General features: G+C 40.3%; 2 protein-coding genes across 4 annotated transcripts in view; one reads left to right on the top strand and one right to left on the bottom strand.

Moving 5' to 3' along the window:
• Positions 1-367, top strand: part of cenpp (centromere protein P) — a 111,177-nt gene extending 110,810 nt beyond the window's left edge. For all 3 annotated transcript variants that reach the window (XM_076884210.1, XM_076884212.1, XM_076884211.1), the window contains exon 9: positions 61-367. In XM_076884210.1, coding sequence (XP_076740325.1) covers positions 61-191 — 131 coding nt within the window. In that variant the 3' untranslated portion in view covers positions 192-367. The remainder of the gene's footprint in view (positions 1-60) is intronic.
• Positions 268-27,241, bottom strand: ippk (inositol 1,3,4,5,6-pentakisphosphate 2-kinase). The gene is made up of 14 exons (XM_014413234.4): positions 26,978-27,241; positions 19,474-19,533; positions 15,694-15,789; positions 12,871-12,937; positions 12,646-12,764; positions 12,084-12,173; positions 9,358-9,416; positions 7,592-7,664; positions 6,942-7,094; positions 6,506-6,626; positions 5,846-5,981; positions 5,655-5,757; positions 4,661-4,752; positions 268-4,110 (listed from the first exon to the last, which is right to left on the bottom strand). Exons 1-14 carry the CDS (start codon positions 27,056-27,058, stop codon positions 3,894-3,896), a joined length of 1,467 nt encoding a protein of 488 aa, XP_014268720.2. The 5' UTR covers positions 27,059-27,241; the 3' UTR covers positions 268-3,893.

Here is a 27,241-nt window from a genome sequence, read left to right as displayed (position 1 = left end):
ATTATCAAATCCTGCAGTTAAGCTCATAGTTTTGGTTTTGTGATCTTTGTGTTTCTGCAGCTCTCCAGCTGTTCCCTTCTCAGGCTGTAGGCGGTGCTGCTGAGGCCTTTGAGAGCCTGCTGAGGATTCTGGGACCTGAAGCTGCCCTGGAGTCCATCATCCAAGCAGTCAGTCTTTCACAGGAAACTTAAAACAGAAACACCTCCAATATAATATTTTTTTCTTTCTATTTTAGATTAATGTCACAGAAATGAAGGACAGCGAGAGTTTAGTCTCTTAGAAATCTTTATTTCAATGGAAAGAGCACGACTGTAACAGCAGAGCTCACGGGTCAAAATTTATAAAAATAAATAATTTAAATACAAAATGCCAGACAGCAGTGTCACCTTTTGTATTTCTGATAGTTTGTCTTCTCTCAGCTATTTACACAGTTATTACAAGTCTGTCGGTATCACAGTGCTGTGATATTTCTGCAGGCCAACGCTCAGACAGCAGCAGGGCTGCGGCTCACGGGTGAGACAAAGCGGTCTGGACACGGTTAGAAGGTTGTTTACAGACCGAAAAGTATGATTTTTACTTCACACCGAGGCCATCGATAAATGCAACCTCGTCCAGTGGTTATAGTGTTAGTTCTCTTCTTTAAATCTTACAACAAAAATAAAAATTGGGCAGTTATGAAAAGCTGAAAGTTTGTAGACAAACTGCTGTCTGTTAACGCTTATTCACAGACGCAGCACTGAAGCTCGATCTTAAAACAAACATCAGTGGCTGCTAGAGGGGCGAGAAAGTCATCAGACAGGCACATGTAGTCGGGTCTTGATTAGTTTGGTCAACGGTTGTGATCCCAATTAATTTAACCTTCATGTGAGTGGAATTATTACTGGTGCCAAGTGTCTCCAACCACTTCACACTCGAGCTGAAGTAAAGAGTGAAAAATGAGAACTTTGTAGTGAAAATGAATGCAGAGGGTAACCGTTTATTCCCGATTATCTTTTCTTCTGCATTAGATGGAAGCCCAAATTACTCGGCTCAGGTCTACTAGAAAGATCTGCCTGACATTCAGTTCTCGATCCTGTGGAGATGCAGAACTTGCTCTGCATCAATGGAAGAGGTATACATGTGTAGGTGTCCGGACACTCCTCGATCTCACTGCGCTCCGCTGCCCTGCCTGCCTGCCTGGGGCGTCTTCATTGCAACATTTAAAACGATCAGTGGTTGGTTCAGTTCACTGCTGTCCACTCTCCAACCTTCAACTTCTCCTCCTCCCAAAAATCCAGGTGTGTGTCAAAGGGAGCCGGACTTTGATTGAATCCAGCTTAGTGTTTGGATTTAACAGAATTTCTGATAGGAATGGAGTGTGGAGGACTCTTAGTGTGATTCATTTTCAGACTGGCTGATGGAGGCATCTGAAGGTGGAGAGTGGAAGCAGGAAGTGAAGTCAAGTGTTACCAGTTTATCTGAAGCCTGTTGGCACTGCTGGAAAACCTGCAGCGCTCCTGAACACATCATTACTCAAATGTCACATGACCCTGTCGAGCTTCTTCAGGAGTTTGAGGTACTGAGAGTTCATGGCTGCGTCCATGGATCGCCGCCGCTTGAACGCAGCCTGTAACAGTTTACTCACATGCACCCCCCCTCAGCTTCCAGTCCTACCAGAACATTTAGGCACATGGATGCACACACAGACAACAAGAAGCCACTTATGGCACAAAAACCAGCAGCAGCATGAAGCTCAGCTTGTCAGAAGAGTAATTTTTATTATAATTATTATTATTACCCAGCAGCCTTTGCAACTTTCCCCTGCTTCGCATTGAAACCCTGAACACCCCCTCTGTGCAGCCGAGAGGCCACACTGAGCCTCATTTGCAGACTTGAATTAAATCTATGCTGCAGAGTAACATGCAACGCCTTGGAAACATCACTAACAGCAGGGGTTCAATGACTGGGCACTAGTTTGTGGATGCTGGTTTACTTCATTATAATGGAAACTAATAATATTTTATTTATTAGTAAAGTTAAGGTAACATTTCTGCACACCAGCTGCATTTCTAGTCAAAAACAAAAAGCTGACATTGACAGGAAGTGCTCTGCACTTCACAACGTGAAGGTATTTCATGCCAGCAAATTTTCTTTACATTAATGAGGTTCTGTCCTGGTCCTGCGGTAAATCTATAGTTATAGATGTATTTGTCATTTTATTTATCACAGATAAATGACTGATTCTGAGTGTCTCTTTACTGAACTCAGGTATTGGATCAATACCTGCATGGCATGATATCAATGTCCTAATTAAATGCACAGTGCATGCTTTCCTGGGTGGACAGACTTAAATGTTTGTCAAGTCTTTGATTTTTACTGAATTTCACTCAAACTACAGACTTTAAAGAGGGAAACATGCCACTCATAGAATCCTGAAACTGAGTATGGCAGAATTAAAGGTGGTGGTAATATAGAAATATAGTTTCTTTTTAGCATGTTAAAGCTTATTTTGGTGTAAAGCTGGAAAAGCAACAGACTGGTGACTGTACACATGCATGACTATGTGTTCAGAAGTATTATTGAGAAGCAAGACTCGCTTCAGCAAAGGAAAAGTAATCATTGTTTACTTTCTCTTTATGATCACATCATTGCTATAGTGAATGACTCAACTCATAAATTCAGCTTTCAGCTCAGTTAAATCGCAGCACTCAGACTGAATGAAAGACATGCTCTGTGTATGATCACACGCGTGATGATCATGCATCAGTGTCTCCATCCGATGACAGAAGAGTCTTGAGTCCACGTTACGAGGACGCTGAAGTTCGAGGTTTCTGTATTTCTACAGAGCAACAATTAGTTTGAATGTTAGAATGAGTGAAATGCAGCAGTAATGTGCTTTCATCTCAGGTAAAGTCCCCGCTGTACCTCAAAGGGTCACTTTACCTGAGTACATCATGAAGCTCAGTTTTGCTAACTTTTTTCCATTTTCTCAGACACGATATTATTTTTAATCAAACAGTACCATCCAGACCTTTGTTTTACTCCTCTTATCCTGTATAAAAGACCGACTGTGAGCATCAACAACAACATTACTGGAGTGGAGGCAGAAATGCAAGAGATCACCTCTCTGATAAATCTAATTAAACTTTCACAAGAGGACACATGTACCAAAATTAGCACACATACTCTTGTGAGTCCATTTTTATGAAGCCAAATAACAATTTGAAAATGAAAGTGGCTCCAGAGTGACATGAACACAGCTTTTTGCTTGTATCCACTTTGAAAGGTTTGTGTTGCGGCTTGACCTTTCGCATATTTAGCAGATTAAACCAATGGGGGTTTGGGACAAACAGGGAGGCAGCGTTTTGCTTATGACCAAACACCACGCCACCTCTTTCAGCACGGAAGCAAAGCCTGCTCAGAATCAAACCTCAGACCAGTGACATTACACCAAAGCAAAGCAGAGATCCTCACCTCCTCTCTCTCTCAACATCAGAGGACAGCCACGCCCACATTTATGAACTGACATCAGCCCAACAACCTGCTTCTCCATCACTTCCCCTCTTCTCTGTCTTCTGCAGCACTGCCACATGCGGCAATCTGGAGGTTAATTCTTAACTGTCACCATACGCTTTATTAAAGCAGGAGACGCTCTAATAAAGCATGACAGATGTTCGAATTCACCTCCCGATGGGGGCGATACAAATGCTCTTGTATCAGTAACACAAACACCTGGAAGTCACTCAAATATCTGGTTATTCAGAGGTGACCTCGTGCAGAGCAGCAACAGAAGTGCAGTGAGGAGCTGCAGCTCTGCGCTGAGGGTGGTCAAAATCCCACCAACACTGCATCTCCTCTTCATCAGAGGCATCAGGGCCACAGTTATCCTCCTCTTCAGGACTCAGACTGGGCGCTCACATGGGGTGGAAGAGCAGCGTGCAGTCCTCCTTCTCTCTTACAGGGCCCTTTGGCAAGGCACCGCCAGTCCTCAGATAACAGGTGACGATTTTCTGGTCCAGGCGCAGCTGGCGGGGGATGCTGTCAAACGGCTTCGGGTCCAAATCCAGGATGGAGGCTGAATAGGAGAAAGCAGGAGGTCTGAAGTCCCTGAGCTGCCTCTGACTGGAAAGACTGGAGGAGACAAGGAGGAGGAGGATTAGAAACACAAAGACAAGCTGATGGCGCCACCTGCTGGACTCTCTAATACACAGTAGTGTTGATCTTTCTCAGTATTTTATTTTCACATCTGTAAATCAAAGGACAAACCTGTGAAGGAGCTTCCTACTCCAGACCTCTCTGTGCTGAAAACTCAACGATGTATTCAAGAGTCAATTTTCTTTTTTTTGTTCATTACTAAATGAACAGTCTAATTAAAGCTGTCATTGACTATTATTCATAGATAAAGTACTACAACTAAACCCTGATGTGAATCTGTGCACATGAACATCCTCAAGTAAACAGAGCCATCAGCGATTCTTATAAAAGACACTTTATGCATTCCTAGTGCCAACAAATGCACAACATTTCCTCCAGCTGTTTGTTGTTGTTGTTTTTTTTTTTTTTTTAAATCTTTTCACATGTTTAACATGTTTTCAAACTCACTGATGAGGAAACTCTCAATCCAAGCGTCACTGTTTCACCTACAGAAAAGATTTTTCTACTTGCACAGCTGAATTCTCACTTTTCATTGTCCTCTTCCTCCTCACTGCTGGGCACCAGGGCGACCATGATGGAGCAGTCCTTGGCTGTCATGGCCACACGGTACTGGTGCACCTACAATAGAAACACAGCAGGTAGAGCTGTTAGAATATCGTTATGTAGGCAGGACTTTTGTCAAGTCAGGTAACACAGATTCACCGTCTCCAATGAAAGTGAAACTAATCACACAAAAGTAGGAACTCAATCCCCAGCATCCAGTTTTGTGCTGGTAAAAACTTCACAGCTGAATCGCTGTCGTGTCTCAGTAACCACATTCATGTGATGACACGCTTTATGAAACTTAACGACTAAAACCAGGGACACGCCCGCTACATTCATTATTTGTTTCGGTTATTTTATCTCTAAAGTCTAGTTCATACTCCAATATTACAATAACGAATATTTAAAACTAAACTGTGGGAAAAACTATAGTGAACGTGGTGTTGGCATGCACGTCTCCTCATTTCACTCAGCAAACATGTAGGTAAGTGTATTTCCATACTGTCATTTATCATGACATTTTTGCAGTGCTCTGGTGGGAGAAGCCAGAGACAATGATAGTGATGGTACTCTGCACTGAGTGATTAATGGAGCTGTAATGCAGTGTCACTTTGCACATGCACAGGAGGAGGTTTGGAAGCAAAGCTGACATTACTGAGACAACTTCTACTTCCAAAAGGTCAAAACAACACCTTGAGTACACAGAACGACTTGCTTCAGACACCTTTGAGCTCAGAGTCGTCGCAGATACATCTGCCTGATTTTTCCTCTCACCGTGCAAAGACATGCGTGACTGTATATCAGTGGTCCCGTCCCCGCCTGATAGTCTGGCAAGATTAGGTTGTATATCACGTTTCTGCTCTCTGGTCCTTTCTACTTCTGTGTTTCATTTTCAGTAAAGCATTTTGGTGGCTGTTGTTGTTTTAATGTGAAACTGATGCAAACAGTGCACCAACACTCGTCTCCAGGGCTCTGACCTTTGCAACAGCGTACTCCACAGAGCCATCGTCCTCTGCCGGACATTTCTGCAGCTTCTCCAAGAACGCTTCATTGTACGGTCCTTCTATCTGAAGACGAGTCCTGGCATAAACAGGAAGTGATGTAAGAGACCAGGCAACCAAAGTTTATATTTCCCAGTTTAAATTTTGCTTCAATAACAGGGGGTTACCTCTCTTTGGGAAAGTCCTGCAGGTGTTGCTCCACCTGGCGGTAAAGAGGATAAAGTCCTTCGATGTCCAATGTGTCCAACATTTGCGTCTGAAGGATCCTGAACAAAACACTGTCGGTGGGTAAACCTCGAGAACCTGGAAACACAGACGTGTTCAAAGGAAGGTCACAGTCTGTTCTCATCAGGTCTAATATCAGGGTTTATAAAATTTTAAGTCGCAGCATTAAAAAAAAAAAAAAAAAAAAGCGAGTCAGGTTTTTCTGTTTTGCACATTTACATAATCACATTCAGATGTTTGTGCTGAGAAAACAATCACTGCTTTCAGTCCAAAGGTTTCTGAAGGAGGCCGTCACAGCTGCACAATCTTGTAATACTAAAAGTGCCAGTAATTTAATTTTGTTATTTTTGATAAATAGTTGAACTGATATCAAAATGACTAATGACTAATCCTCGGAGTGTAGCTAAATTAAAACAGAACAGGCTGCACTGCTAGCAAGGCCACAAAATAAAATAAAAATCAGGCATGTGATTAACACGGGAATGGTGGGACTGCTCCAGCTCTGTGGATGAAAACTTTAAAAAAAAACTAGTGCTGATAATGTTGGACTACTTAAGATCAGTGAACCCGTCTGCACCCCAAAAGAAAAGAAAGGTCCTGACCATGGCGAATCCTCTCTTTGTTGAAGATGCTCGCCTCACAGAAACTCCGCCCCTCCGCTTGTCTGTCCGCCACCACACCGCCATCTCCTCCTCCACTGCTCAGCAGGGCATTCACCAGGACCTGCAGACAACGGGTGGGGGGGGTCAGCATTTTAAAATCTCGAGGATGGGATTTATAAACTGTGTGTACTGTACATTAAAAAGAAAAATGCTCATACACAATAAATCTCCATACTGCTGAAAAATAAAGTTCGTTTTTTTTAAGGCACACACACAACAGCACACCCTTTTAAATTAAATCCTCCTTTAAAAGGTAAAAAGTTTCAGTTCTGTTCATGCTGAACTTTATGAATTCCTGCATACTATCCTGTTAGTCTGTATGTAATGAATAGTCCCAGTGTAAGACTGCAGCAGATTTATTCAGGTGTGCCTTTACCTGAATGAAGTCGTTCAGGACTGCTTTGCAGGTCACGTGACAGTTCATTCGATTGTTTGCGTGTAGGAAGTAAGGTCTGAGATGATGCAGCAGAGAGTTCATGTCCGGCGATTCGTCGCTGCCTTCCTTACTGCTGTAAATACACTGACCGCCCTGAAAAAACACACACACACTTTACTGTGGCTGCTTAAGTGACCTCAGATGACACAGACCTGATACTGAGTGTCCGGTTTTCTTTATTTCAGACATTTTGAGGATGAGTTCATGAAAACACGAGGCCAAAGTTTTAACCAGCGATGCTTGTGGTGCATTTAGAAGTTGGATTAGATCAAACTCTTTTTCTGTTACTGCATTTTGAGCCTTTTCCAATGACTTCACCTCCATCACACAATTGTTCTTAGAGAGGCGTGCCCTCAGCTTACATTTCCTGTTCGTTCACAGTGAAGAGCTCCAGGTTTCTTTCACCTTTTGATCTATTGATCTCTCACAGTGAAAGAGTAAACACGCTGATCACAGCCAGCATAAATATTTAGAAAACAGGATATTATTTATGTTGAAATAGTTCCAAGGTGAAATTCCTAGAAGTAAAAACAAGGCCGCATAAAAACAAAGACTTCAAGTTAAACATGTATGAGTGTGACTGAACTCACCTTGAATACTTTGAAGTTGTTCTGAGGTTCTTCTATCAGGTGTTTGATGGCAAAATGCATTCTCTGTCTGTTCCTAAAACAAACAAAACAACAACAACACAGAAATAGAAGCTTTATTCTCAAGAGCTGATCTGCAGTACGGAAAATAAACGTCTGCATGTTAGGAAGACGCTGAGGTGTTGGGGTTGGGTTAGCTCAAGTCGGTTCACTATTCCATTTAATTAATAAAAACACACTTGCTCTCTCACGTTATCCATAGTCACACCCACACATAGAACAATCAGAGAAGTGTAGCCACAGTTATAAATGTTCAAAAACATTCGTCTTCCAGCAGCAGACATTTTTTCTGTGAAGTGAATCAGTGACCTTTTGTTTGCTGTTTTCGAGTAGGACCTTGTTTTAAAACCAGCCTCTTTAGTGTCAAAGAGACACTAGGAGACCTTCCCAAAGTCTGATCTGCACAGTGGTGCTGGTTACCACGATAAACATCTGTGAACCAAGTAAGTAAACTGAGCTTACTCTGCAATAACTTATCAATAATATGGCCATTTAAGTTTCTTATTAACAAACTGCATGAATTAGTGCAACTTATAGTTTAGGTGTATGAGCAGAATTCAGGTGAGGGGGCACAACAACATTATTGGGCGACCTGATAGAGGCAAGTGTGGGCACCTACATAAAAGCAGAGGTTTCATCACTTTCCTGGTCTGGAGCATTCAGGCTCCTGTTACAATCCACAATCTTCCAGGAGTGGATATCCCAGCAAAGTCACCGTAAGGTCAGAGTGTGCAGAACACCCAAGAGCTAATCTCAGACTCCACAGGCCTCGCTTAGCACGCTAAATGTTGAAGTTCACAACTGCACAAGTAGAAAAAGATTCAACAAGTCAGCCTGTTTGGAGGCCTCTCAGGGAAGAAGCAGCTTCTCCCTTATTTACAACTTTTTCACTACAATTAATTTTTTTTTTTTGTCCCCGACAAGTAATGATGATTTTAATCACAAAAAAATGACTCAATTACTGTTAATGTCGCTTGTTGTTCAAGCAATTCAGTTTAACATTTCTTTATCTTTATTTGTTTTTTTACTGCACAACAAATTAGGAGGTTACTCCCATGGTTTTAGCTTTTTTACCCTCCCATACCCACATTAAGGAAAATCAGCAGGTTTGGCGTCAGGTCAGAGATGTAGAAAAATGTGAGAGGAAAACCACGTGTACTCTTAAATGTCAGGCCCATGTGTGTGACTAATGTTTAGACACTTCATCACACAGTAAACAGATCAACACAAGGAATTTTCCATCCAAAGCCATCATCGTGCAAAGCCGGCATCATCAGCTGTCACGGGCCCACATTTCAACTCATCAAAATATCAGCCCATGTGTTCACCCTTCACTTCATAGCACACGAATTTCTGATAAAGGGCCTGATAAAGTCTTCGTAGCTGTAACCAGATGTTTTCCATCCATCACGTCAGGAATATTAAACAAAGTGGGGACGGGAGCATCCAATCAGGAGTGCCACAGTGTTATTCAGCCGCCCTTTCACACAGCTGCTCCAGACCACAACATGAGCGGCACAGATAACACACTTCAACAAACACCTCACAAACAGGACTGGCTGCACAGTGAATGCATTATTCCACTTCAACTGTGAGATAACCAAAGTATTTTTCCTTCACTTTGTGTTACTGCAATGTTTGAAGAAAACATTTCATGAATGGTAAATGACACTAAAGGCAGCTGTGTCTTAAACACTGCAGAGTCTCACCCTGAGAACAGGTCGAGTGGACAGTAAAAACTGCGTCTCTTCCACTTCCCGTTGGCCACCTGCAGACACAGAAGAGTGGAGAAAAGTCAAACGGAGAGAAGCAACACAGAAACAGCAAACATCTGTTAGGTGCGGGTTTTCGTGGGGCTAGACTAAATCTAGTCCTAAACTTTTGATGAGATCAACCTTCAGATTTTTATTAACATGTGTTTTAAAAGTTAGTGAGCGGTTTTGTTCTCGTTTTTTTTTTGTTTGTTTTTTTGCCGTTTTGTCATTTGAAGGATGGTGGTCTTTGTAAATTTGTTCTGAAGTGTGCAATATGAACTGCCACCGTTCTTTGTTCTGCCGGTTCCGTTTCTCTTCTAAGACGGCGTGATTGACACTCCTGCTTTAAAAACAGGTCTCTCGTCATTTAGCAATTTAGAGCAGAGACTCATTTCAAGAATCTAATGATCCAGAAAGGCCCGACTTTGGGAGAGAGGATGGGACCTGGGATAGATAAAATTCCTTCTCGTCTTGTAGACCGGAGGTAAAAGGAAGCAGTTAACCGTTACAAAGACTGTGACGGGTCGTACAACTGTAAAAGAGCATGAATACATCATGTCAGTGCTGAGTGGCAACATTCAGCGATCATCTTGTTTTCTTCAGTATCTTGCTGGCTGCTGGTAACCACTGAGGGGAGGGACGGACTTAATTTCTATTGTTTGCCTTTTAGAAAGATGTAGACTACCAGAAACCTGTTCCCCAGCACCTCATGGCACTTCCTGTATCCATGTGCTTCAGTAGTAACACTTTGAAAGTGATATGGGGTAGCTTGGAATAACGGGCCTTTGTAAGTGAACAACAGACTGATTGACCGCCAAACAAAGAACAGAATACAAAATCATTAGTCACAAGTGAGAAACAGGACTGAAATCTTCATAATCAATAACTGACCCCAAAGAGAAAACTGAACAGTTTTATAGAGCTTAAAAGGACCGAGTTACTCTATACTTCAAAATGAGCTCGCATTTTAATTCTAAGAAAACTAAAAATCTATTTTAAAACTTGCTTTTCTCAGTATCTGTAGACCTCAGTGTGTGCTACCTTTATCTATATGCTATCACTCTATGCTGAAACAGAACATAGGTTTCTTGCACAGCATGACCCACTTCAAAAATGCTCAGGGGGGAAAATAAACTGATCAGGTGAAAACCTCCAGCAGCACTTCAGAGGATGCAGAAAACCTTTAATGGCTGAGTGACGCATTTCAGCTTGTGAGCTGCAATTACAGGTGCTGCTGGAGTTTTGACCTCTTCAGAGCGGAGACACGTGTGGCCGACTGTGGCTGCAGTAGACACTGTCCATTTTTAAAACACTCCGTTTCAGTTCAGCTCTTCGTAGGTTATAACTTTGTCTTCTCTGCAGTTGCCTGACAGACCGACAGCAGCACAAGTAACAGTGACCCACAGACTGTTTGGACAGGATATTCTGTACACTTCCTCCATCGACAACAAGCACCATCTGCAATCCTCTTCCCCAGCTCGAGCTCAAAACAAGCATTAGACTTTAGGTGTGCCCATCCAGGCCACGATCAATCAGGGCTTTTGTGCATCTGAACAGCAGAAGATAACAGACCTTTATTTGGAGCAGCTTTCATTCTTTACTCCCTCTGTTTGATCATGTGATCATCTAACAAAGGCTCACATTTTCAGTTTTGTTTTTTAAACAAGTTACTGCCTTCAGCTGATTACTTCACTGCAGCTACAGACACAAATCAGATGGATGAAAAAGGTCGTTTGAGGATCTGCACACAGTCGCTTTATTTATAAGTGGAGCCACGCACACACATGAAAATACTACACACACTGTTCTGAAGGCATCAAAGCTTCACTTATCCAACGGGAAGTTTGACAAAACATGACATGAACAAGTTAACTGAACACAAAAAAAACCTACATACAATCATCTCATAGAGCTGATCGATTTTGGCAATGATCACAATTATTTAAAACAATAAGTCAGGGTGCAGTATTTTTTCGTTTTATTTCCTGACTCCCTGACTTCACGTAAACTCAGGCTGAGCTAACCTGATACTCACACAGATCCAGCCCACTTTAGTTTTTTTAAACTGAATACTGGTTTTCATTTAAGGAAATAGGACATCCAACTTTGTGCAGTCAGTAAGTTTTTTAGGGACTTGAATTTAATGCTGTCTGAACCAGAGACAGAGAGGAGAAATAACAGCAACACAACATTTTCTGTTTTACAAACCAAGAGTCGCCTGTACCAGCAGCTACAACCATATGTGCACTTTTATATGCAACACACATACATGTTATAGTTTGTGCTGTTGTTTGACACTTTCTGTGCAATAGTGTACGGCTGCTGATGCACTTGCACCCTCATTAGTTATTCTTTTATAACAATTATCCTCCAGTATTTTAAAATGTCTTATCATTTTAAATGTTTTTCAGTGTCACACCCATTATGAGGTTAGCATAGCTGCAATTTCATTGTGTTTGCATGATGGGAGGAAAAGTCCTGAGTCTACAACACTGACTCATTATGGAGTGAAGAGCCTCGTGGGCTGTAATAAAGAACGACAGGCTGAGGTGGACAAAACACGGTAATGTTTAGTAAAGAGAGCATTAGATTCTTATACTTCTGATTTCAGCCCATAAACATCCAATATGCCTGATTTCCCATCATGCTGTTCTGTAGCTGTGCTGTGTCTTTGTACTTACTTTGTAGTGTTGGTGCATGCAGTAGCGACACACTTTGGTCTTGATGTCTTTGCTGACATGTTTGGGGGATGGCAGGAAACCGCATTTAGGCTGAAAACAAAACATCAGCTGAGTGAGACACACACACACTCATACTCACCCTCATGTGACTTTAGTCCGATCACTGTGTGTGTGTGACAATGGTGTAGGTCCTGGCCACGAGATTTCTATCTCTATGGCTGAACATCACTTTTATTACTGAGCTTCAACTGAAATTAACAACAAGCCAAATCTAATTAACTTTATTATTTTCAGGAAGAAATATCTGGAGGGGCATTAGTTACAACAATGAATGTGAGTTACTTAACAAAAGTCTGTGTGTTGCCCTGTTATTCCTGGACGTGTAATAAACAAAATATCTAAAAAAATTTCAATACAAGTTTCAATAACAATCCAGGATTTTCTTTTGCAGTAAAGGACAAAAAGTCTTTGATGTGTGACCTTTATTGTTTGAAGGAAAACCCCTGACCATGTACAAAGGGACAAAGTTGGCTTAGACTACCACAAGTGTGTGTGTGTTTACCTTGATCTCGATGCAGAGTGGGGGAGTGTGTGTTGGCTGGTGGAGGGCTGGAGACGTCAGGTTGGGCAGACAGAGCGCACACCCACTGTAGATGTCCATCACCTTATCACAGCGCCACGCTGACGCACACAGAAAGACAGAGCGTTTGTTTAATCTGACTGCAGCTCATTGTGCCGTTACAGAACTATCACAAGTCGAAACAAGCGATAAACATTTCAGTCTCACCTGGACGTTGATGTTGGACTTTGATTGATAACTGCCGCACAAACTCGAGAGGCAGTTTAACCACTTCCTGTATGGAAAATAAAGCATCTGTTAAGCTGCTGCTACATCTATGTAAAGCACCGCTAACTCCAGGCAGCGTGCTTATCTTAAGTTCATCATGGAAGCGATAGCATGCAGAGCAGGCTGGTGTCACAAAGTCAATGTCGAACATTTACATAAACACCCTAATAAAAATCCTTCCTATAATACACAACCGAAGAATCATACAAAACACTGCTTTAACACGTTTTAATAACCATCACATGTGAGGTACGGCATGAATTTGGACACTACTATAAATGTAAGAAGGACAAATTCCGCTTTTACATGTAAAGTTAAGCATCATCTGACCAGGGAATGATGCTCATGTGGTATAAGCCCTCCAGACCTCAACACTGACTCATTGTTTTTCGGAATATCTGATTTATGATGCAGCTCAGAATAGATCAAACTGGTGAAACAGTCCACTTAAAAATAAATAAAGCAACCTTAGGCATCGTTTCTGTTTGGAAAATTGTTATCTCATGATTTCTGAATGTTCTGATAGTCTTGTCTTTAGGAGTCACAGTTGCTTTAGCAAAGATATGTCATTGCTATAAATGAGACATCTACTTCTTTACAGTGTTGCATTACTTTATATTTAGGAAGTATTAAAGGCCACTAATAACTGAAATTGCCGCTCTCATGAATGCCTAAAGTGACTTGACAAACACAGATGCGAGCCGCGCTTTGGTCTCTCTTCTGAACAAAAGATGGATCAAGTCTCATTAATTAGTAATGTCTCCACAAGTGTAAAATGGTAATCACTAGGGCTGCTCAATAAATGGAATTTTAATCACGATTACGATCTGGGCTTTCAACGATCATTAAAAATGACTGAGCCGATTATTAGCCCCTCCCTCGTGCTTTACTCTCGCGCTCCTCCGGCAAATCGAGCGCACCTCTCTGCATTTCAAACACGTGTCACAACAATTAAGAGGACCCGAGGGAAGCTCGGAAAGCTAAGCAGAAGTTATTTGGAGAGGAGAGTGACTGCCGTTGGTTGAAAAGAGGTAAAAACAAAAAAAACTTCAGTGGTGTGGAAACATTGTGGGTTTGCGGAGTCAGACGTGGATCAAGTAGACACAGTGTGTAAACTTTGCTATGGTGTAGTAGCTGCACCACAGAGCAACACTGCAAAGTTCACTAAACATAGATGTTTACATTTTTCATTTATTTCTTATATTGCAAACATTTGCACTGTTATCAATATTTGCACACTATTTTATATTATTTTTTAAAGTCATTATTCAATACATTGTTATTATTAACCCTTTAAAGCCGGTCAGAGCAGCACGCTCCGTTTTGTATAACTATTTTTAAATCCCTGTAGAACCGGAACCAGGTAAGCTGGTGCAATAATTTTTTGCATATGAAACCGGAGGAGTTGTACTTACATCTTATGACATCAGCTTGTCCTAGGTCACGGTTTCCTTCCACATAAAGCTTTGCAAAAATTGCATAAAAAGCGCTTGCAGGAACAAAAACATAATATTCCAGAAACAGGCTTTGCCGATCCATCAGCTGTTCATAACACTTCCCACAGTGAAACAGAGTCAGTGCAAACTATCGCATGCCCGCCATTTCCTGCCCGAAACCGGAAGTGATGTCATTTTCGCGGAAAATGTAGTTTTTTACTTGTAGGCCTTAAAAGCCTATACTGGTGTTTTTATAAGTCATGTTTGACTTTTCTGAATAGTTGCTGGGATGCTTAGAACTCAAATTGCACTGCTGGAAATATTTTATTTTGATGCACGTGCTGTTTTCTTTGCAAATTTGCATCATAGGATTGTTTTTTTTGTTTTTCCTGCAGTGTATATAAAAATTGCTGTATCTCCAAAATAAAACTATGAAGACACTCAAAATAAATTTCCTGTTGCTGTAAACTATTTTTTGCAACTTTTTTTGTATTTAAAGTTTTGAGGGATAAACCTCTTAAATTTCTCCAAGTAGAAATATATGTAAAAAAAAAAACAAAAACGATTTTCAATTTTTTTGTAGTTTATTGCACTTTTTTTTACAATTAATGTAATTACTATGGACTTAATGAATACATATCATTAAAATATGGGCTATAACAGTTGTATTGATGTATAGCAACTTGAAATGCTCCCACAAGTGGCACTACAACATGTAAAAAAATAATATAAGCTCTGGCGGACTTGGTTCTATGGTAGGTCTTAAAGGGTTAAATAAATATCGTCAAATAATCGAGATCTCAATTTCAGTGAAAATAATCGCGATTATCATTTTTGCCATAATCGAGCAGCCCTAGTAATCACTACAACATATCACCCGACACCCGCAGCACACTCCAAACATCTCAAGATAAATAATTCTGGTAGAGCACCTGACACGGGTCTAGGGATGGTCATGATTTTCAAAGAGTCATTCAGGAATAACAATGCATTCACATTTTCATTAACACACTCCAATTTACAAACACGGGCAAGCAAACCAGTGCTATAACTTATAGGATATATATAATGAATCACAAGAGCCTGGATCACAGAGGGGATGCTCGAACATTGAGCCAGCAGATGAAGACAAGCGGCAGCACAGCCATACTGGATGTTCTCCTCTACAGTTTATTACAACAAGTAAAAGGAAAAAGGCAACATATTTTAAACGAGGACATCCACTGATCCTGAAACCCTCTGTGATCCAGGTCCTTCGCCATCCTCAGTGATGCAAAGCTAAATCAGTCCAGTGTTCCTGAAAGTAAAAGACTTGACCCCATCTTACCCCGCTGTGGATAAACTTCTCCCCAAGCAGGCTGCTCATCACGTTGGAGCTAAAGTCAACAATGTTCTGGATCTGCCTGTAAGCCTGCTCTGCTGTCTGGGGGACAAACACACACAAAGACAGGCAGGTAAACACACACACAAACCAGCAGATAATATCATGTTAGTTAAAGCCAAATTTTAACAGCAAAGGAGAGATATTTAATCGCTTCTCGAGTGTCACAGAATCAGATATGATTATAATGAATCTGTTAGTCAAACAGATGTGCTGCTGTTCAGTGATGTATTTTCCTCCAACTTGCACAAACAGCCGGGAAGCTTTGGAGGATTAAAGGTAGAACTCTCTACAAAACCAGCCACACCCATGATAAACACTGACTGAAGGTACAGCATGAAATGGAGAAGTCTGTGCAGAAAAATCATCTGCCAACAGGAACAGGATGCAAGATTTAAAAGAAAAGAAATTTTGTTAAATTACCAGCTGGTTAATCAGCTTTGAGCTCATGCATATGAAAGAGGAAGTTTCTAAAATAAACCAAGTCTGTGATTAAAAAAAGAAAAATAAATTAACTCCAGAACCAGCAGTAATGTGAAACCTGAACTCCACCAACCAGTACTGGAATCTCTGGGATTTTAACACCCATATACCTACATGTTTTCATACAGTTTTTTTTTCCTAAAAGCTAAATGGTTCAGTTAGCAGAAAACCACCATACTAAAAAATAAATGCATGAACTAGTTTTTCAGAATTGTGGTAAATCGGGAAGTGTTATCCAGGTTGTGGTGAGCAAGGGGTGGATCTAACTGTGACAGGGCACGCTCATATGGTAGCACCTTAAAAAATGAACACCCTTCTGTTTATTAACAAGACTTAAAGCTGACATATGAGTTAAAGGAATGCAAGCTTAAGCTGCTTGTACCATTTGTTTTACTTTTTGAACCCTATTTAACGTCTGTGGTATGACTCATGACTTAGACGTTGGAAACAGTCAGTCCTGACATTCTATCTGATGGAATGAAATAAATTTGAATTTTGGGCGTGGGTGTGGGGCCACACTTTGGTTTGCATTTGAATCTTCAATCTGACAAAGATGTAAACAACTACAATCTCCATGTAAATGAAGGCTGTGAGGCAGACTTCAGTCAGCCAACAGGTGCGAACAGCCTCATTTACTCTGTCCATCAGCTGGCAGCTCATGACCAGCTTCGTGAGCTGACATTAAAAAAAAAAAAAACAGACACTGGTTAGTTTGATATTTTTCAGACAAGAACCCCAAGAAAAGCAGAAAATGTGAAATACTATTTCTACTTAAAAACAAAAAACAAAAAAAAAAAAACAACTTGAGGTGAACTGTTCACCGCATGTGGTTTAAGTAGAGCTGAGTCAAGTTAAGCCCGATGTGCAAAAAGCCGTGTTGATAACAGTAAACTGTTTTCATTGCTTCAGGTTGTAAATTCTCTGACAGCAGATATAACATACTAAGTGCTTACACCAGTGTGCCAATCAGTGCTGAACTCCTTAAACTGAAGACAACAGACCCAAATTTCATCCATTGCCCTCCCTCAAATCAGTTTCAGGAATTAACAAAGGTCAGAATTATCAGCAGTAGATTGTGATCCATGCCAACTTTTTTTATATATTGATTTCCCCAGAAATGGCTGCACTGATCCATCATCAACTCAATGGTGGGAGGGGGAAGGGGGGTATTTCTGTCTGCTAGTTTGACATTACACTGGAGATTCATGCGACAGTGTTTGCAGAGACGCTTGTTTGTCTCCAATTATTTTCCACTTGGTGTTTGCGCTCGTCAGTGAAAAATGAGACTGTTGCAAAGAAGACATGACGAAGACTCAAGGAGATGCTGATGAGACATTTTACACATACAAACCAGACTGAACAAGTTAGTACAGCTTTAAAGGGCATGCATAAAGTCAAGAACCAGTAGATTGTTAGTAGAGCTGGGTGATAGAACGATAACGATATGTATCGCGATATAACTTTTACTCGATAGAAAAATTAAACTATCGCGATAGACCTCGCCGCTCTTGTCCTCTTTAAAAAAAAGAAAAAAAGAAGAAAAAAAAAGAACAGCCAATCCAAATTACGTAGCGCAGAGCCGAACCAATCACAGCCGCAGCGTCACGTCACGTGACTTGTTACATACAGCACAAGTGCCAAGCCGCACATGTGTATTTGTTTGGGAAGCAGCCAGCCACCGTACCGCCCGGGTAATGGAGGAAATGAGTGCGCCGACTAGAAAAATCAACCGAGCGTGACCGAAGAGAAAACATGATGGTTCCAATGCCGGAGAGATTGTCGAACGGAAGAGCCATAGAAGTTCCGTAGTGTGAAGGCATTTCGGCTATTTCAAGTCTGACAAAAAACAGAGTAGCGTGCACTGTAAATGTGCCGAAAGCAAGTCTGGAAATACAATAAACTGGTGCATGCGCTACGTCCGCACGTACCCGGGTATTTTTGAAAACGCAGATTTTTCTATGCGTTTGCACCTTTCGTCCACATGTAAACGGTGTTTTTGGTCACTGAAAACGAAGATTTTTGAAAACTCCGTTTTTGCATTTACGTTTGGACTAGAAAAACAGAGAAAACGCAGCGTCAAAGGTGTGCACATTTTTTGACGTCACACTGTGCGCCAAGTTATTGTTTCGGTGAAATGAATTTCTACAATACTGTTACTGTTAATTCTACTCTCTGCAGTGTTTAAATGCTTACATATACACACAGTTACTGTCCCTCCACACATACGACCCCAGCTTTGTTTACTTTTTCCCACCGAGGCTTCTAGACTTCTGATTGGCCAACATTTCTGCACGGTTAGGAATCTAGCTCCACCTGCTGCTTTGGCATGTTCATAGCAGCGTTTTCCTTCATTTCTCCCTTTATGTGTGGACGGGATTTTTTTTTTTTTTTTTTTTTTTTTTTAAACGAAAACGGAAAATCTCCGTTTTCAAAAATACCCGTGTACGTGTGGACGTAGCCTCAGTCTCTGACTGGAAGCGCTAATTCGTCATTTGGCTTTTGTCAGACTAAAGTAACTGTTAAAACTGTTTGAAAAGCTAAGCTATACAACAAGGAGAGATTGAGAATTTCCTTTTAGTTCTCAGTTTATTTGATATTGACAAAAGTTAGTCAGTTTTGTCTGTTCTTCTGTAAAACAAACTAAGATTTATTTTTAGAATTAATATTTTGTTTCTAAGTGGAATTGACAATTTAGTCTGTTTCGTTTGTTCTATTTTGAAACTTAAACGCTTTAGCGGCTGCCTTTTGTGTAGTTTGCAATATTTGCCTTTATTTATCTGAAAAAGTCTCATGTTCCTTAAGTACATCTACCCTGTTGAACTTATTATGGGAAATAAATATTTAAATAAAAACAAGCTGCTGATTATTTCACATTTTACTTGTGAGCAACGGCACATTTAAATTTTACAAATATAGTTATTTGGCTTATATCGTGATATATATCGTTATCGCCTGAAATGAAAAAAACATATCGTGATATGAAAAAATCTTATATCGCCCAGCTCTAATTGTTAGGATTTAACAACATTTTAGCTGTTGCACTAACATAAATGCACTTATGTTCAATAGTTAGAGACTAAATAAATCCCTCACTGTATGCAACGGAAGCTCGGTGAAAGGTATAGCCTACATTCTTTCTCTTAATGCAAGGGGAAGGAAATAAACTCAACAGTGTGCATGTTTCTCTGGCTCTCAAAAGTGTAGGCTCAGGCCCTCCACCCCTTCAGCGAACAGACTCATTACCTGTGGAGGGTTTTCAGAGTCCTCTGCTGGATACTTGAGTAGGCGCAGAACTCTGGGATGCTGCAAAAGACATCAAAAGCATCAATTAAGCTCATTTTTGGAAAGAAGACAAAAAAAAGGACACATCTGGACACACATCTGAAATACTGAACCCAGTCAGTGCAAGTCACAAGAGTCCTTAAGAACATCAAGTCCAGAGTGTGTTTGGGAACAAAACACACGAGTGGTATAATTAATGCTAAAGACTGCAGTAGGCATCCAAATATCTGCATCGGAGTGCAAGTTCAGACTTGTGTTACTGTGCACAAAAACATTCAAACACTCAGTCAGTGAAGCCCATTCACACGCCTTAGCACGCTGACAGAAAACACAGAGACTTTAGTTCTGATCGTCAACATGCTCACAAAAAAAAAAAGTTACAGAGCAGACAATGCATTTTACTGCACTGTGAATGTTGTACAAACTAAATAATAATAAAAACAATATATAAAATAATCAACATTTATTGTTTATTATTAATTAAATATTATATTTTTAATGAAGTAATTCAATAACCAGGGTCAATTTTTTTTCAAGTTAAATGTCCACAGATGCAATGTTATTAAGACTTTTCACACGTTGTAACACCGCCCTGAACATTTTCTAGAAATTGCCCACGACACCCACATGTTCACTCCCTGCACACTCTACCCACACGTTACCAGCGCTTAAACCACATAGAGCCTTTTCAGTAGTGTAAATGCACCTGCTGTGTGCTACACGTGGGAAAGAAATTAATAAAAGCAACTGGCCTCGTAAGTCACGTGTAAAAAAAACATCTAATGTTAGAACTGCTTTGAATAAAAGGATGTAGCTTTGCATGTAAAGCCTGCTTCTTTTATCTAACTCCTTTGAAGCCACGCTAATAAGTCTGAGCTCTTTGTTTTCCAAACACATTCCCAGAACAGTTTGTGAAACGATCATAACTTAATTTACTCAGTTGTGTTAGCGGAGAGAAATTTCCCACCCTTACTTAGATGTAGTGATTTTGGGCCCATTTTCCATTTTTAGAGAGTTAAATAAAGCAGAATTATATTTAGAGGGGAGCAGGACTTGGATGTGTGGATCATTGGGGCGCTTACACCACAGTCAAAGGACAGGGGGCAATCGTGGCTCAAGAGTTAGGAGTTCGCCTTGTAATCGGAAGGTTGCCGGTTCGAACCCCGGCTTGGACATTCTCGGTCGTTGTGCAAGACACTTAACCCGTTGCCTACTGGTCAGTGTTCGGCAGCCTCGCCTCTGTCAGTGTGAAGGGGTGGATGACTGAATGTGTAAAGCGCTTGGGGACTAGTAAAGCGCTATATAAATATAGGCCATTTACACATATGCACACTTCATTATTAATTCACTATCACTGATTTACATGGGCCCTTTTCAGTTCAGTTTTCTTAGTTCCAACAATGACGCATGCCCGACACACACAAAAATATTTTATCTCAAAAACTCATGAAAAGCACATCCTATTACAGATTACTTTAATTTTTTATATTTCATTTGACTTCTTGTTTTCAGTTTAGTTTTGGTTAGTTTCCAGAGTGGGTTTCCTCCTTTCAGTTTACTTTTTATCAGTTTGTGTGTTAGTTGAGGTAAACATCAGCACAGCTTGACAATAATACTGAACAACAGCAGTTCCCTCACAGTCTTATAGATCAAAACTCCATACGTCAATGTCCATCACAGCCTCATCAGGCAAGCTGTGATTTTAACAGACTAAAAGAAATTTTAAAAAAAGACTAAAACTACGTAGATTTCTGCTTTTATTTTGAGTTAAGTAGTTTTCCACTTCAGTCAGGTTTGGTCCAAACTTTGACTGGGTCTGCAGCACCTTGACATTTTATTTATTTATTTATTTATTTTTAAAGATATGGTCATATGTAATTGATTCATTTATCTTCAGCACATGGCTTCTTCTAAGCAGTAAGGGTGTGCTTAGTTTTTCAGTCCTGTTAAAACTTGTCCACATGACTGAAAATGCCAAGAACAAATCCAGCTGGTTTTGTCTGGTCCCATACTGTCATTACAGAAACTAGGAGTCCTGTGTCTGTGAGGTTTATAATTCAGATCACTTAATACTCTTTGCAGAAGATCAGGCAAATCCAAAGTGTGTCTGCCTCTTACCAATATAAGCAAACGGGTATGCTGTGTCATTCCTGCCCAAGTACATTTTACTCACTCATGCTCAATGGCGGGCCATCATGCAAGAAAAGAGCATGATGAAAACTCTTGAGATATACATCTGTGCCACTACAGGCAACAATCTTTTTTTTTTTTATTATCATCACTGTAATCTAATTAATGACTGGGACTGACTGATGGTAGTTTGGGATATGCAAATTGTAAAATCTTATTTCCCAAAGGTTCGCTACAGCAGATGAGCTAGCACAGTTTTTATACCAGATGCACTTCTTATATAACCTTCTCATTTTTCCGAGCTCAGGAACGGCACTAGGAGTGGACTAGCTTGTGGCTCGCTAAGGCTAGGTTTCTGTGTCCTCCAGGTCACGAAGAAAAGGGTTTTTGCATATTAGGTGAATCTGTTAACCACTATGCCACAGACCAATTTTAAAAATTACAACCAGCTAATGTTTTACCATTTTGTTTTTTGTTTTTTTCTTATCTTCTTTGAAAAAATATAACAACTTTTCACTCATCATGGCAATATATTTGAGTATTCAACATAAAAATGATGTGACGATCGATAGATAGATCGATAGATGCCACAGTTCAAAATAACAAGGTCTATGTAGATAAAAGTGCACAAAAAGCTGTGAATAATAACTGTTATCCCTTATACGGTCATGTCAGGCACAGAGCTCTAGCTGTGAGCACAGAAGCCCCACCATCCTGTTTCTCCACCCTTCTGTTTGTGTGGGGTAGCCAATAAGAGTAAAGGGAGAGGAGCTAAAACAACTATTTTGAGACAGTGCATGAACTGAGAGTCTGCGCCAAGGCCCCCACTGAAGATAAAATAAGGACCGTTTTAAACTGTGAATCGTGCAAAACTGCTCTAGCAGAGCCCAAGTATTAAAATATTACATGATGGATATATATTGTTTAACTTCTTTGATCTGACAAGTATTTAAATTCCTGGATCAACCAAAAACAGGCACCTTCATGTGGTTTTGGTATAAAAGTTTAAAAAAATATTTCTCAGATTTTATCCATATGACTTAGGGCTGTTCAATATAACGATATATATCGGATGACAATATAAAAACATCTATCGTTTCATTTTACGCTATGGTTTGCTTCGTGGTGTCGCAAAATAAACTGTTTACGGCAATATTTTTCATCGTTTTGATGGTCACTGTAGTGGCTATATTAATTTCTTAAAGTTCTCTCTTTCTCTTATATTTTATATAACCACACTATGGAGGGACAAGCGCCTGTTTTTATGTGTTGTGGTTAGCAACAACACCATCGCGTGTCCGTTTGTTTATGTTCCACATAAACCTTTCACAATAAAGCTCAAGATCCTGTTGAGACTTTTCAAAATAAACGGAATCACGTGAAAGAGCAGATTATTTACGGATGAGAATTTAAAAAAAAAAAAAAAAAAAAAAAGAGCTGCCAGGTGCTAAAAAAATAAACCTTAGACTCAAACGTTAGAACAGGCTTTTCCCCGCAGCAAGCCTAATAAATACTCACAAAAGAAAACGGCGGCCGTTACAACTTCTGTCTAAAAATGTATAGTTTCATGCATCTGTTAAAACACTGGAGTCCAGCTACATGAAGCGCAGCTGGAAACACTTCCCGCAAGACGAGCTGCCCGAGATTCACAGAATTTACAGAAAATGTTACATTTTTGTGATTTATATCGTTATCAGGACGATAGAATTGGGATATGGGATATGAGATTTTGGTCATATAGCACAGCCCTAATATGACTCATTTCTGTCTATTGCTATTTCTCTTTAAGCAACTCTCTGTGGAATTACCATTTGGTGACACTTGACTGTAGGAATGCAAAACGCATCATGTGGAAAGCATATTTATGCGGTGAACATCTCTAATTTAGATTTATCTTTCAAATTTGTTTGAGCCCACATCCATCCTATTACTTAATGCTTATCCAACAGAGGGTCACAGGAGGGCTGAAGCCCATCCCAGCTGTCACAGGGCGAGAGGCAACAAACACAAGCATATCTTTGGATTGTAGGAGGAACTAGACCGAGAAGAGGAAACACATACATGAAAATGAAAACATGCAAAGGCCCCAGCTGCCCTGGAGATTCAAACCAGGAAACTTAATACTATGAGACAACAACCACTGTACCCAACCTGTTTCAACCAACATCTCTGGCAAAATGGGGTATAAACAGAAATCAAAGGTAATATCTAAAAATTGAGAATAAAACCAGCATTTCCCTCTTTAAATTAAAAGATATGTCTGAGAAATATTGCATATTTATTTCTATACATCTAATAATGATCTACTATACATCTAATTTACACCCACCAAAGGAAAATCATCAGAACTACGATAACATCTACAGATATTTAAATTAATACTTCTGGTTAAATGCCACAAAATGTTCACTTGAACGTTTTGCTTGTTTTACATACGAAGTGCCAAACAAAGCTTCAGTTTAGAACTTTTAATTTCTTCATTGAGTTTAAAGAATCTGTAATGGTGGGGGAAAAGTCACTGGATTTCATAAGGTGGAGCACCCAGCGCCAGCTAGGGCTGCTCAATAAATCGAATTTTAATCACGATTACGATCTGGGCTTTCAACGATCATTAAAAATGACTGAGCCGATTATTAGCCCCTCCCTCGTGCTTTACTCTCGCGCTGCTCCGTGTGGCAAATCGAGCGCACCTCTCTGCATTTCAAACACGTGTCACAACAATTAAGAGGACCCGAGGGAAGCTCGGAAAGCTAAGCAGAAGTTATTTGGGGAGGAGAGTGACTGCCTTTGGTTGAAAAGAGAGGTAAAAAAAAACTTCAGTGGTGTGGAAACATTATGGGTTCACGGAGTCAGACGTGGATCAAGTAGACACAGTGTGTAAACTTTGCTACGGTGTAGTAGCTGCACCACAGAGCAACACTGCAAAGTTCACTAAACATAGATGTTTACATTTTTCATTTATTTCTTATATTGCAAACATTTGCACTGTTATCAATATTTGCACACTATTTTATATTATTTTTTAAAGTCATTATTCAATACATTGTTATTATTAACCCTTTAAAGCCGGTCAGAGCAGCACGCTCCGTTTTGTATAACCATTTTTAAATCCCTGTAGAACTGGAACCGCATAAGCTAGCGCAATAAAAAATTTTGCATATGAAACCAGAGGAGTTGTACTTACATCTCATGCCATCAGCTTGTCCTAGGTCACGGTTTCCTTCCACATCTAGCTTTGCAAAAATTGCATAGAAAGGCTTGCAGGAACAAAAACATTTTCCAGAAACACGCTTTGCCGATCCGATCAGCTGTTTGTAACACTTCCCACAGTGAAACAGACTTCCGCCATTTTCGCAGAAAATGTAGTTTTTTACTTGTAGGCCTTAAAAGCCTATACTGGTGTTTTTATAAGTCATGTTTGACTTTTCTGAATAGTTTCTGGGATGCTTAGAACTCGAATTGCACTGCTGGAAATATTTTATTTTGATGCACGTGCTGTTTTCTTTGCAAATTTGCATCATAGGATTATTTTTTTGTTTTTCCTGCAGTATATAAAAATTGCTGTATCTCCAAAATAAAACTATGAAGACACTCAAAATAAATTTTCTGTTGTTGTAAACTATTTTTTGCAACTTTTTTGTATTTAAAGTTTTGAGGGATAAACCTCTTAAATTTCTTCAAGTAGAAATATATATATAAAAAACAAAAACGATTTCCAATTTTTTTGTAGTTTATTGCATTTTTTTTGCAATTAATGTAGTTACTATGGACTTAATGCATACATATCATTAAAATATGGGCTATAACAGTTGTATTGATGTATAGCAACTTGAAATGCTCCCACAAATGGCACTACAACATGTAAAAAAATAATATAAGCTCTGGCGGACTTGGTTCTATGGTAGGTCTTAAAGGGTTAAATAAATATCGTCAAATAATCGAGATCTCAATTTCAGTGAAAATAACCGTGATTATCATTTTTGCCATAATTGAGCAGCCCTAGCGCCAGCTTAGGCATTACACACAGGCCTCAGGGGTCTGGGGCAATAAACTCACTGTGCCCCCTCAGCTGTCTGTGCCAACACATTTATCAGCTAATTTACTATACTAAATTTAACATTAATTTATATACTTTGGTACTGAATAACTTAAACACCCATATCCCCAATAAATTAATAATTAAACTGAGCTCACACTGTATTATGTTTGCAGTCGTTTAGTGCTTATGGAGCCATCGTGCCACACAGCATGACTGAGGAGGACTTTGGGAAGTTCTCATGTCTCTTTGAAGCTGAAAATAGTTTCTGCAGCTAGTTTAAAGCTAAAAAGTTGCAAAACAAATGGAAAAGTGTTGAGGATACTGTGTGCTCACAGTCTGCTCTAGTATGTTGTGAATTCATTGATCTAATTCTGCACCTGGAGAAAATGTTTCTCTTGTCTGCTTTTATTATTTATGTTTTTATTAACTGTATTATACGTATATAATTTCAATACATTTTTGCAGGGTGAATAGCAAAGTTACTTGAGCCCAGTGGCCTCCTGTCAAAGTTGGTTGCCCGTTTAGCTAATATAATGTACAGTCGATCCTACCCAACCGTAAATTTGCAAAACAAAAACCTGAACAACAAGTGCCAACGGTTTTATTAGGAAGCCCTCAATGTAAATGTTTTGTCTAGGAGGTTACAACATCCTCGATCTGATTCATGCTTACAAGATTTCACAGATTGCTCAACGGCAACACGATCAGGTCAGTGCCTTCAAGGAGACTTCCCCGGGGAGGGGGGCACGTCAGTGAACGCTCCACTCTGTCCAGGTGAGTAAAGACGGCTTAACCTGTGTGGAAGTGACCTGAGCAGACACTGCGTCGGGCAGCAATCCAGAAAAGTATCTCTCTTCTCTGCGTATCTCTCCTTCCAGCTGCTGGAAGGAAAGATGGGAGAGATGCTAACGGCTAAATTAGCTCCCGAGCACCCCGAGGATTTTACATTTTAACTACAATCGCCAATCAGTCAACCACACAGTGTCCGGGCATTCTTCTATACGTAGTTTGTAAGCATTAGCCTCGCTGCTGTTTGACAGTTTTTCACTGACTGCCTGAACAACTAGCTGGTGCTAGCTAGCAAGCCGGCTCAGCTAGCAAACACAGGCTAACGATGTACCGAAAATAAACAAAATCCTACAAGGTGACATTTCGCCTGCCCTTATCATTTTTCTCCAAACAAACTTTCTGGTAGAAACAATCCCGACCCGAGGCACATTTTGCCCACGAAGAGCACGAGGCGAAAAGGCTTTAGTAGAACCCGAAGCTAGTCTAGTGTTGTGCTAGCTGACTCACCTGTACGTGTGAGACCACCAGGCTCTTGTTTCCTTCTCCGTGGTACTTCCAGTCGTTTTCGTCCATTTTGTCCAGTTCCATTACACCAGAGACCAGCAAGTGCGCTCCCGTCAACGGCCAGAAAGTGACACACAACGACACGGCAACATACAAGAACTGTAGATCCACTACTGACTGCAAGCAGTAATTTAAGGAGACTACAACACAACCGACGGACTACCCTTGCTGCTGCCCGGCCCCGGCGACTTTGTCACCGCCCACATT

Source organism: Maylandia zebra, linkage group LG5 (genome assembly GCF_041146795.1).
Source record: "Maylandia zebra isolate NMK-2024a linkage group LG5, Mzebra_GT3a, whole genome shotgun sequence".
Lineage (NCBI taxonomy): Eukaryota > Metazoa > Chordata > Actinopteri > Cichliformes > Cichlidae > Maylandia > Maylandia zebra.
Note: the sequence above shows the minus strand (reverse complement) of the source record. Positions and strands in the feature narration are given on the sequence as shown.